Source organism: Magnolia sinica, chromosome 13 (assembly GCF_029962835.1).
Source record: "Magnolia sinica isolate HGM2019 chromosome 13, MsV1, whole genome shotgun sequence".
Taxonomy (NCBI): domain Eukaryota; kingdom Viridiplantae; phylum Streptophyta; class Magnoliopsida; order Magnoliales; family Magnoliaceae; genus Magnolia; species Magnolia sinica.
In genome coordinates, this window is record NC_080585.1 from 547,737 (window position 1) to 560,863 (window position 13,127).

The 13,127-nt window shown below is 40.6% G+C and overlaps 1 protein-coding gene across 1 annotated transcript; it reads right to left on the reverse strand.

Moving 5' to 3' along the window:
* Window positions 1–4,900: 4,900 nt before the first annotated feature.
* On the reverse strand, window positions 4,901–5,473 carry LOC131223942 (uncharacterized). Its single transcript, XM_058219541.1, has one exon. The coding sequence runs from the start codon at window positions 5,471–5,473 to the stop codon at window positions 4,901–4,903; it is 573 nt and encodes a 190-aa protein (XP_058075524.1).
* Window positions 5,474–13,127: the final 7,654 nt, after the last annotated feature.

The following is a 13,127-nucleotide window of genomic DNA, read 5'->3' on the forward strand; positions in this document are numbered from 1 at the left end:
AAGTGATTGTTTTATTTATTTATTTATTATTATTGGCATTGGCAACTGATAAACTGAGTTGCAGGATCCAACAGATACACAGGGGATATCATATGTCAACGTGGGCCCTTGTTTCAATGATCTAGATCATTAGTTCGTTGAGCCCAGCTGCGAGTGGACCCTGCACTTAAAATCACCTCGGATGGGTATTTCTGTCCTCTTTCAATATTGGGTAACACAAATATAAAGTTTCTAATAGAAATACAACCACAGGCCCAGAGCCCAGATTTTCTGACAAGGATATAAAAAATTTGAGATCTTTTGGGGTATGTCTAACGCATGTTAGGCCCATCAAACAAATGGTCTGATCAGTGAATGGCGGATTACACTTGTTCAAACTCAAAAGGAATATACCGTGTATGGTTCATGCGTGGCTACAGTGAGGAAGTACAGGATCCTCATACATCACTACAACTAATTAATGTCCTGATGGGGCCAAATCGTCTGAATCTAGCCCGTTGATCAAAACCATTGATCTCATGAACCCCCTTTTTCTATCCAGGAGTCATCAGGAACATTCACGAGGCACACACACGACCTAAAAATGTCCATCTATGAAGGGAGGTCGGTGAGTCCTGTACGCAGCTCTCTACAAGCACCTCTACATGCCGCCACAAGTACACAGGGCGCGGATTGAATGCTGACAAGGTCAGTAGCCAAATCCCTACGACGTCACCAAGCTCTGTGGACCCCACCATGATGCATGCGTTGTATCCATACCGTCCAACCATTTGTACAAAGATCGTTTTATGGCATTACAAAGAGAATTAGATAGATCTAGAGTTCAAGTGGACCCCACCATAGAAAATAGTAGGGACAGTGACATCCACCGTTCAAAACTTCTTAGGGGCCACGGTAGTTTCCGATCAAACTGATATTTTTGTTTTCACTTCATCTATCTCTATGTTAACTCATGAATAGGTTGGATCTCAAAAACAATCTCTACAAATGGTTGGACGGTATGGATACAACACATGCATAATGGTGGGTCCATAGAGCTTGGTGACCTTGTCAGTATCCAGTCGGCGCCCAAGTACACAAGTGACAGTAGCATCCTCGCTGCATGATATGCGGCCCATCTTGTACATGATGCAACAGAAGAAAAGGCTAGTCCTTTGTGAAGGTAGCCACACACACCAAATGTTGAGAAATTCTTTACTGTGATGGTTAAAATAAATAATAAAATGCACATGATTTTTTAAATTAAAAAAAATGATATTAATTACCTTTAAAGCTTTGAAAAGTTTGAAAAAGTCAGCCTTTTCTTTTGTCTTCTTAGGTTGCTTAGAAATGAGAGTTTTGTAGTGCTTATAGACTATTGCGAACATAGTTTAATTGGAGCAAAATGAGAGACTTTTGGATTCCGTGTATGCAAGCAATGAGGCAATGTGATTGTAAAGGTGTTAGTGACACACTTTTCACTTTAATCGCTCCCTCGCAACTTAACGCGAACCATCATGTTAGGTTGCAAGAGGCGTGAAGTGTAGGCAAGCTAATATAGATATTTTTGGAATGGACAGGGTGTTGGGGCCAGCATACATAGGTTTCTGGAAACATGATCCGGTCAGTAACAACCATCCGATGCAAAGAATGGCTAGAAACATATTTGATATGATTAATGCCAACGATCTAAAAACGATCTAAAAATGACTAGCTTCTCATTAGTGCGAAAGGTCAGAAAGGGTAAGAAAACGGGTAGCTACTTAATTGCAAGACGGTCACAAAGACCAACCTTACACCCTCTATATAAAATGGACCCCTCTATATCCAAAGTAATCTAGAATCAAGTGATCTTCTCTGGAAGAAAACAAGAACAATATCTCTCTCTCTCTCTCTCTCTCTCTCTCTCTCTCTCTCTCATTCATTAAGATTATAATATGCTGAGTTCTCGAACTCACAAGCTTTTGAGTCTAAACACTTGCTCAGTGAGCCAACACGAGAAAATGATTGTTTTAACTGAGTTTCCAAGGTGGTCCTTTAATTATTGTTGTAACCAGGGTTAAATAAGGTTTGTCATATTTTAGAAGTAATTCGCCAACAACCTAACAACGATCTCTATTCAAATAGGAGAGATGGTGAATCACATTTTAAAGACAATGTATCTAATATGTCAAACTTATTCAAGTTTATTTTGATTTCTAAGTTTTATTTTTAATTTCAGAAGTATCTACAACACTAAAAAGACAGAGCCATTCATTTACTAAATGTAGCCTACATGCGAATGGACCAGTCCACCACTTCTCTGTCTAGATAATATAAATGGTAGGTCCCATCAAAGTGCATAACCGTCCGGGGCCCTATAGTTGAGCTGGTAGAGACGTGTATGTGATCTAGGGTTCCATTATAAACCACACCACCTCACCTTGGAGTATCCTAAGTTTTGAAGCCAGTTTCAAACAAAGGCTCCCCAGGGAAAGTTGGTCAGATCCCTAGCCTTTTTAACGAATGCTGGCAAATGTGTGCATCTCAAACACCTCCTTATAAATACAAATAATTAAATAATTAAATAAATAAATACCTCTCCATTGAATGCATGCAGTAACATACATGGACCAGAAAATGGAAATAAAGACAGGCGCTGAACTTCGAGAAGGCTTGGGCTCATGACTCGTTACCTACAAAAATGAGATAAGCTATTAGCGCTGACTATTGACTTGGACTACTTTCATCCTATCAAAGCACCTCTTTATACGGTATGCGTTCATACGACGATCTCAATTGATGAATTTCATTTCTTATTCTCTTTCTTTACCAGTTATAAAAAAATTAAAAAATAAATATAACATTAACTTTAGAATACCACCGTGCACACAGTGTCTACTGAAATTCAGTGAGCACGTGCATCTAATTTCCACTATTTATGGTGGGTTGGCTGGAATCCAGGAATTTGAAATGCATTTTAAATGAGGGTAGCTGTGTACACACTGAATGGGAGATTATTGTGCACACAGAAACCTCCCTCATAATTTTTAAATTTCCACAGGTAACAATTTCTCTATGAGCTAGGCTAACCTTTTGAGGTAGGCGTACGTGTCAATGGCCAGGCTGGCCTGAAGAACTTTCACGCAGCCTGCAAGCCCGTTGACCAGGCTCATCCCATAAAAATAAAGTATATTAATTTTGTAATAGTACGCATGCCATGGTGCACACACGTGGGTGTGTAAGCGTAGGGTGGACGCAGCAGGTTGAAAAATCCGGGATGACTCGAGTTAAGCTATGGTTGGGAGCACGCTGCTCTGACCAGCACCAGCCCACTGACAGCCTAATTTCAGGACAAACAAATCTGGGCATTATTTAATATACTCTGACTTAGTATGTATTGATAGCCGGTCACTCAGAAATGCTACGCTATGGACAAGTCACAAAATCAGATTGGTGTAAACATTAATTCTGACCTCTGTTGATACACAAGACACTTATTTGTTAAAATGTCCACCAATTAAAAACCAAATAAAACGGACGTTTTGTTCATGACAAATCTATAATGGGTCCCATCATTCTGACAGTTTAATTAGTTTGTATTACTTGTATGTCACCTAATCATTTTTTTTCAAAAAAAAAAGTAATTTGCAAGTGCTCTAGTCTTTTTCTTTTGCTTGAAAAAACAACATATTTGAACATCATCCTCTTTTTTTTTTTTTTTGGAGCATCAACCATTACACTCTTCCACTGTATCAAAATAATGGAGATAGCCAGGGCTCTTGAATGCTATACATCATCAAGTAATATGTATTTTTATGGCTAAAATGATCATATGCAGGTGTTGTAGCCTGAGTTACTGTAAGCCCATTTTAGTGCTGCCAACGCTGTACAAAATGTGGGCCGGGGCCACACAATGATGATAATTAATCTGGTGTCAAAATCAGTCTGATGGACTCACTTGATATTGATGTGTGGCTAGTCCGGCCTGAACATTATTACTAGCGGTTGATTGGCATTATGTGGCCCACCTCTGATAATGATAGTATACTCTACATATAGGACACGTTGGCAAAGTAAAAAATGGCTGCCGTATCACCACCTGACTTGACAGTATCCCGAGGTTGTATGCCTCTCCTTTAACCCAAAGCTATGTGTGCTCATCAAGATGATTGAGTTTCGCGAGAAGCTTCTCGAATAGAACAGGGAACTTGCTGATGTGGCACTTATAGGTTTTATAGTATTAGTTAGTTATGAACGCTTGGTCAATTTCCAATTAGGACCAAATCACGTAGCATCATTTATTATTATTATTATTATTAAAATTATTATAAACTCGTAATGGCTCTGCAACTACGATACAATCTCGCATCCAATGTAATATAAAATAGAATGAGAGAAATGCAATTGAGACGTGCGCTCTATCTTGTTCACACTTGTCCCAAACATTTATGGCGATTGAGACATTTGATCAGGTGGACACCACATGATGGATAATAGCCCAAAACTCTCAGTTGTTAGATAATCTCAACCATCCGATCGTTTTCAATGTAGTCTAATGAAACCGTTCATAGCTCATTTTTCTGTTATGTAGACAATCCCTAAGGCAAATTCCGGTCTCCCTCATTTTTGAAATGAATGTGAGGGTTCTAATTCACAAACTTTTCAATGCCACCCGGTTTCTGATGTTAAACAAAGGCCATTTAATTTGAGCCATTCTCAGAAGACGAAATAAAAAATAAATATTAACAGACACAAAATGAAAAATAAATCACAAAACGCGAACAAAATGGGTAAGAATTTAATAACCCATAAAAAATTAATCCTTTTTCTTTTTACAGGAAAAAAAAAATCGAAAAATAAAAAATAATAAACGATGAAAAAAAGCCTTTTTTTAAAAAAAAAAAAAAAAAAAAAAAAAAAAACAAAATTATTGTAATTTTTACTCAGCAACAAATCCTTCATGGATGGTGCTCAACTTCGCTCTAAAAGAACGATACCCAATCTTCGCTCGCCGAGACGCACTTCTTTGCATCTTTCTCACAGACGTCGATCTCAAATGACCTTTAACCTTCCCCTCCATTCCAAATCTCTTGATTCCATCAAAATCTTCACTTCCAACGCTCTGATTCTCGTTAAAGACTGGCGATATTTGGATTTTCCTTTGCCGCCGTCTGCTCTTCTTGGACCCATCCATGAGCGCCACGCTCGCCTTCACCGCCAGGGCAGCCATTTCCCGAGCCGTGAGAGGGTATTGGAGCCTGCTGACCGGTAGGATGAAGTAGATCTGACCTTCCTGGAGCTCTTCTTTCGAATCTAATGCCGGAATGTAATCGTCGAAAAATAACTTGTCGGAGTTGCAGAGGAAGAAGGAGGTTGGGGTAGGGCATTCTAGTTGGAGGACTTGGGAAACATTGACAGGGACGAAATATTCACGAAGAGAGCCATCGACGGAGATGACTTTGGCAGTCAAGGGATTAAAGGAATCAGTTTCTGAGGAGAAGCAAGAACCCATATGCAGCTGAGAGAGAAATTGAGAAAGAGAGAATGAAAGTGAATGGGAAACGAAGGAGACAGGGATGTGAATTTATAAAGAAAAAGTGCACGAGGAGAGAGATTGGGAATACGAGTGACGCCGTCGTAAACGAATTCCGTTAGCGGATTTTCCACCGAGATTTTCCTCATCACCCCTCAGCGATTACGCGGTCTGTCCTGTCAGCTAGCTAGATGCTCGCTTCGCGCCGGTTACCAGGAAGTTGCTTGTTGACCGGAATCCCCTATGACACCTCTTTATGCAGTTGCGTCAAATATCCAAGCTCCGTAGGGCCACCATTTTTTATTTGTAAATCCAATCCGTCTATTAGGTGAGAAAAGTTATTTTAACCATACAAGTAAAAGATCAACCCAGTAAGATACTCACCTGGACTACACCAATGGAAAAAAATGATAAATTGGTCCCCTATCCTATAAGGGAATTCGATGCGGCCCACCTATTCTTTAGGTCAGATTATTTTCTTATCAACAGTTCATTTCAAGGAGTTCAACATGATTAACGGTTCTGATGAAAGATAAATACCATGGTGGGGGATCTAGCGAATGACCTGATGGGGGAATTGCATTTCACATGTATAATCTGGTGGGCCCACCGAACTTTGGTGTTGCGGATGAAGTGGATGTTGGACGATATGGTCGGTCTTTTGGCTGGCTTGCTGGGCAAGTTAGTTGGCCTTTGATAATGACGCACAAGTGTGGGGGACATGTAAATCCACCAATTCCAGTCCAGGTGCGTTCCTTGAGTGTAGGCCCTTCTGCAGAATAACACAGCCAGAAAATGAAGTGGATCATAAGTGGTGCCACCATGATTTTTGTGAGAAATCCACTCTATTCATCCGTTTCACGTGTTCATTTTAGGGCATGCGGTAGAAAATGAAGTGGATCCAAGACTCATATGAGCCACAGGAGAGGAAACAGTGGGCATTGAATAACCATCGTTGAAACATTCATATAGCCACAAATGCTTTGTATCATGATACGTTTTTTTTGTTTTCTCTTTTTTTTTTTTTTCTTTTCCAGTTCGTACCAATGAAAATGAACTGGAAAAAACGAGGATTGGACGCTGATCCAAAGCCACCACGCTGTTTATCTTTCATCAGAGCCACTGATGAGTACGAGTCATTTAAGGCAAAGGGTATACACCGAAAGAGTTTGACCCAAAAATCAGTCAGGCAAAATCATACGAACTTAAGAGGTACAGCTGCCATATGTTGTTACTATTGTTGTAGTTAGCTTGATTTTTTTGATTTTTTAATCCAGTTAATCCTTTTTTTGTATATAATGAAGAAAAAGGGTGTCACCTGGTGGAAGTGCCAATTGTACATCTATCACATCTTGACTGTTGCACCCAATGGGTAAAACAAATATTGCATTTAAACGAGGATTAAGTGCAACCTGGATCCAGTGGCCCTGACTGTGGGCCCCACCTCTGTGTATGTGAGGCATATCCACGTTATCCATCAGTTTTGCCAATTCGGTCTAGGACATCATTCCAAAAATTAATCAGATATCAATTTCAAGTGGACAACATAGGGGGCATTGAATTCCCACTTCTAAACTTCTTCGGTGTGTTTTCCCTTCGTTAAGGTCTATGTGACCTTATCAACTGGTTGCACGGTGAATAAACGTTATCCTAAGAAAATTTTAATGATAGGTATTTAATGACCACTATTTCCTGTGGTTTGGTCCACCTAAGATTTGTATCTATTTCATTTTTTTTGAAACCACGCCTTGAAATGAGCTGAAAATGGGATGGACCGTGTTGATTTACAACACATACATCAAGGTGGGCCCACAGTCAGCACCACACCCACCTGGCTGGATCCAGCGTGGCACCTAATCCGCGTTCGTTGCAGACCATTCCGTTCCGATTAACCCATACAATCAAGGAAATGCCATATTGCTGGCCTCCACAATCTCTCTTGAAACTCCGTGCTCAGTGGTACTCACCCATACACGTGGCAAGGCAGTTTGCCTTGGTGCTCTCCGTTCTAGTGTGGCTGGCCCACACTTAGAAACTAAATGTGTTGACTCTAGTTTATATCATAAAAGTGGCACACGGCCCGGATTAAATACTGGGTATGTAATTGGCTAAAAGTGATGTGCTAGGCTTCAAAATAAATGTTCTTTTGACAATTTTAACCTTTAATCGGTGGGAAGGGAATGACCGCAATCATTGAGAAAAGGTCCATTTATTCAATGGCTAGGAATCGATGGTGTCATGAGGAATTAACGGTAGTTCCCCAACTAGAAGCCAGAAAACATGTTTGGTTTCCAATTTATCCCTCAAGTCTAATTCGTCTCCCTCACATTCACAGTTCATCATGTGGTCCAACGTTTGATATGGATGGTTCATTGTGTGGGCCTCACCTTTGATGTGAGTTGTCTATCATGCAAAGCCCACCTTAGATATGAGCCATTCTTAATTAGAGGCTAACTCTTAATGTGTATATTCATTATATAAGGTTTGCATTTGATGTTGGTCATCCATGATGTGGGGCACAATATTAATACATTTATATTGTTGCCATGGCGTGCCCCACGCGAATTGCAGATGTAGCGGATGAGTTGATGGGTGAACTGCATTATACATGTATAATCTAGTAGGAACACAGAACTTTGGTGTTGTGGATTAACTGTGTTATGGAAAAATATGAGCCGGACTTGACAGAGGTTGAATAGAGCCTTGGACTGATAGCAGTGCATCTGAACTAATTTGATTCCGGACATGGATCATGAGTTCGGATGATCACGAGCAAGGCTCGGCTCGGATGAGAACGTGGCCGAAGATTACGCTAAAGGATTAAGTCTAGTAACGCATGACTGGAGCGTCGTCCGGTATATAATATCCGGGTAATGGCTGACATCAGCATATGCGCAGCTTCCGCTTGATGGCAAAGATCATGCCGAGATTGACGGACATGTTCACTTCAATCCAAAGGTATAAATAATGGACATAATGACAGAAACAGGCACGCAACATCTCACACCCTAAGCCTGCTGTACTCAACTTAGACCTAGATTTATATACGGACTTTTGCATCGGAGGGTCCCTTACTCTAGCCATGGTCTCATTTGTCTTCCTCTTGTGCAGGATACAAGCTCGGTCTGAGTGCTCGGAGCTCCGTAAAAGTGAGCCAAATTTTAGCATAAACGAAGTGGATGTTGGACTTTTTTATCTTTAAAATAAAAATAAAAAAGAAAAAGAAAAAAAACGAGGACGTTGGACAATATGGTTGGTCAGCTGGTTGGCTTGCTGGGCAAGTTAGCTGGCGCCAAGCTGTACGGTCGGCTTAACCTTTGAAACTGACGCAGAAGTGGGCGACAAGTCCAGTCCAAGTGCGCTCCTTGAGTGTAGGCCCTGCTACAAAATAACACAGCCAGAGTCGAATGACTCTGTTGGCCACATCACAGGAAAAAAGGATGCCGAATTTCCTGCGCTGGAAACATAGGCGGGGCCCACCATGATGTTGGTGAAAACTCCATTCTTCCGTTTTGCATGTTAATTTTAAGTCATGCATTAGAAGATGAGGTGGATCCAAGACTCATGTGAGCCACACGAGAGGAAACAGCAGGCATTGAATAACCATAGTAGAAACATGCGTATATCCACAAATGCTTTTTTTTATCTAGATACGTTTTTTTGTGTTTTCTGTTCATACCAATGGGAATGAACTTAGAAACGGTTTCGATGGCAGAAAGAGAATCAGCCTCTGAAAAAAAAAAAGAAAAAAAAGGAGAAGTTGGGACGCTAATCCAAAGCCACTATGCTGTTTATCTTTCATCAGACCCGCTGATGAGTACGAGTCATTTAAGCCAAAGGGTATACACAAAAAAAGATTGACCCAAAATTCAGGCTGGCTAAAGCATATGAACTTAAGAGGTACAGTTATATATTGTTACTATTGCTGTAGTTAGCTTGATTTTTTTAATCCAACTGATCCTCTTTAATAATAGGCATTTAATGACCACTATTTCCTGTGGTGTGGTCCACCTAAGATTTGTATCTATTTCATTTTTTTGGGACCATGCCCTGAAATGAGCTGAAATAGGGATGTACGGTGTTAATTTACAACACATACATGAAGGTGGGCCTACAATCAGGACTGTGCCACCTGGCTGGTTCTAGAGTGGCACCCAATCCGCGTTCGTTGCAGACGATTACAGTCCCATTTAGTAAAAGCCATATTGCCGGCCTCCACAATCTCCCTTGAAACCCCATGCTCCGTGGTATTCACCCATACACGTGGCAAGAAAGTTTGCCTTGGTGCTGTCCGTCTAGGCTCCCACGGCGGATGGCCCACACTTAGAAACTAAATGTGTTGACTCTGGTTTATATCATAAAAGTGGCACACGGCCCGGATTAAATACTGTGTATTTAATTGGCTAAAAGTGATGGGCTAGATTCCAAAATAAATGTTCTTTTCACAATTCTAACCTTTAATCGGCGGGAAGGGAATGACTGCAATCATCGAGGAAAGGTCCATTTATTGGATGGCTAGGAATCGATGGTGTCTCGGAGAATCAATGGTGGTTCCCTGACTTGAAAGCCAGAAAACATGTTTGGTTTCTAATTTATCCCTCAAGTCTGATTCGTCTCCTTCACATCCACCTTCTATCATGTGGAGCCAACCTTTGATACAGATGGTTCATTGTGTGGGCCCCACCTTTGATGTGGATTGTCCATCATGCAGGCCCACCTTGAATATAGGCCACTTATCATTAGGGGCCAACTTTTAATGCGCACTATCCATTATGTAGGGCTCACCTTTGATCTGGTTCATCCATCATGTGAGCACACTATCAATGTTATTGTCCATCATGTGGGCCCATCTTCAACATCCACTGTCCATCATGTGGGTCCACCTTCAATATCCACCATCCATTATGTGGAGCCCACCTTTGATGTGGATTGTCCATCATGTGGGGCCCACCTCTAATATCGGTAGTCCATCATGCAGGGTCCACCTTGGATATGGGCCACTTCATCATTAGGGCCAACCTTTGATGTAGACCGTCCATCATGTGGGCCCCACCTAATGTGGATCATCCTTCATTTGGGCCCCAAACCTGATGTGGATCAGCCATCATGTGGGCCTCATCATTACTAATTGCCTATCTTGTGGACCCCACCTTTGATGTGGATTGTCCATCATGTGGGTCCTGCCTTCAATATGGGTTGTCCATCATGTTTGGCTCACCATGGATGTAGGCCATGTCGATTGTACATGATGTGGGACTACCTTGAGGTGGGCCATCCATCATGTGGGGGCCATCTTGAATGTCCCGTGCCCGTCAGGTGGGGCTCACCTTTGAGGTGGACCATCCATACTGTGGCCCCACCTTTTAAGTGAGCAACCCATTGTACCTGCCCATTTTGAATGTGGGTTATTTGTCATAGAGGTGGACCTTTGACGTGGACTATCCGTTATGTAGACCGATATCAATACGAGCGATCTATCATGTGAGTTCCACTTTTGATGTTGATCATTCATTGTTGGAGCCCAATCTTCCATGTGGACAATTTATCAGGTGCGGCTTCCTTTAATAAGAAAAGTAGAAAGGGAAGTGTAAAATCTACAAAAATAAATAAATCTCACGGGGATGTGAAGCTTTAAGTAGGCAAGATATATTTACCAGATTAACCTAAGTAAAAAAGGTAATTTAAGCTTTAATATAAGTTAAAAATTAATTAATTTAGTTTAGACAGCATACTTAATTAGCTTGACGCTGCATTGGGAAAAGGATGGTTATAGAAATAAGGCCAAATGAAAAATGGATTGGCTCAGATGAAATGGTTTCGGTTGCCTAACAAAGGTGCATTCTCTAGAATCGTAGCCAATTGATGATGGTCCCTAGCAAATGGATGGGTCAGATTCTTTCTTACACTTGTTTTTTGTTAATAATCTTGACCATCCATTTTTAGGGCATTTGATCAAATGGTTATTCGTTAAATTAGTCTGATGTTTTCAAGGTAGCTCAGGAAATGTGCCTTAAACCTAATGAACAATCCAGATCACTGGATTGAAATGTCTTAAGTTTCCAATCCAACTTGTAGCACTATACATCATAGAGCTATGAGAGTACTGGAGCATTTGTCTTTTGTATTTATCCTAAACTCTAGGTTACCACATGGTAATTGATTTTACATACATTCCTGCTTCATACAAAGAAGAAACAACATGACCGTACGTTGCAAGGACTGTTGCATGTGAAATCTGTTTAAATGACAAAATTACCCAATCTTATATTAAAATTCCTATCTTGTTTTCTTTGAAAATATCCAACACCCTTCTTCATTTGATCGGCTTGAGTCACATGCTAAACTATTGAAAAATAATAGTGTACAGTCAATCACACACTAACTTATCATGCAGGCACATCTTTCCACTCCAACATTACACTTGAGATCAACAACCGGTCCATGCCAACGTGATGAGGCACACAAGTTAGATTCAGGTTGGACATTTAGGCATCGGATTTGATTGGATGGCAGACTACTCTTAGAAATTTTCAAAGTTATTTTATTCAATAGGTACACAAGTAGGGTTCCAACTTTAACAGCAGCTTGTCATCCATGGCATGATCAATACACAATGGTAGTACCCAACTCATGTCCATATAGGTTTTGTTTTGTTTTGTTTTGTTTTTTTTTTTTTAAAATTTAATTTTTAATTTTTAATTTTTTTATTTACACACACACACACACCCCACACACTCATGCTGGTGGAATTTCACCACCTATGGGTACTCGAACCCTTGACCGGGAGTTGAAACTCCTGAGCGTCAACCACCCGGGCAAGAGTGTACGGCACAAGTATATGATGCTGTGCGATTTGATTGTTGAGTAGAGCTCTATTAGAAGTATATATAACCCACTCAAAGCATATCCGGAAGTTATTTGATTGAGTACTTACTTGACTAGATCTCATCTTTGATGGTGGCATGCTGCCAATCAAATCCGGCTGTTTGACGCATAAGCATAGGCAGGTTATTACCCAATCCTTGTCCATACAAGTTGCAATGATGCAAATGTCTGACATGATTGGCATCCGTGACAGGATGGCTCGACCGACATAAAATGATTTTATTGTTCCTATATTAATAGGTCTGTGTATTAAATTAACCATTATTAACTAGCTAATATGCAATGATTGTGCTAAAAGGATGAAAGTGGGTGTAAGTAGGGCAATGATTTAACAAGTCAAACACTTTGATTTTTATACTGAGGGTAACATGGTAGGAAATCTCCCCCCAGTGAAAGAATATGGTCCCTTTATTTGGTGGTCAACATATAGACCTGAGAGGGTACAGCCGCAGTTGATGAATCCAATCCAACCAATAAAAAGTTGAAATATCATACTACTATACATCTTCCCATACTGGGGATTTCTGGCGCATGAGTTGGATCATTGGACGACGGCTCCTGATATAATTAGGCCATATAATTGAAATTAAAGACAGGCCCAGGCTGTCCACCCAATTGTTCTTACAATAAACTGTCTACGAGATGGAGATCATTTCATTCAGGAAGATCCTAATTGTCCATATGCGTAAGCTGATTGCCTGGAATAAAGGTGTTGTTTATTTGAAATTAGCCGGCAATTGAATTGAAC

Excerpts from the sequence above, each read along its gene's own strand:
- LOC131223942 (XM_058219541.1), bottom strand. The coding sequence starts at position 5,473 with ATGGGTTCTTGCTTCTCCTCAGAAACTGATTCCTTTAATCCCTTGACT.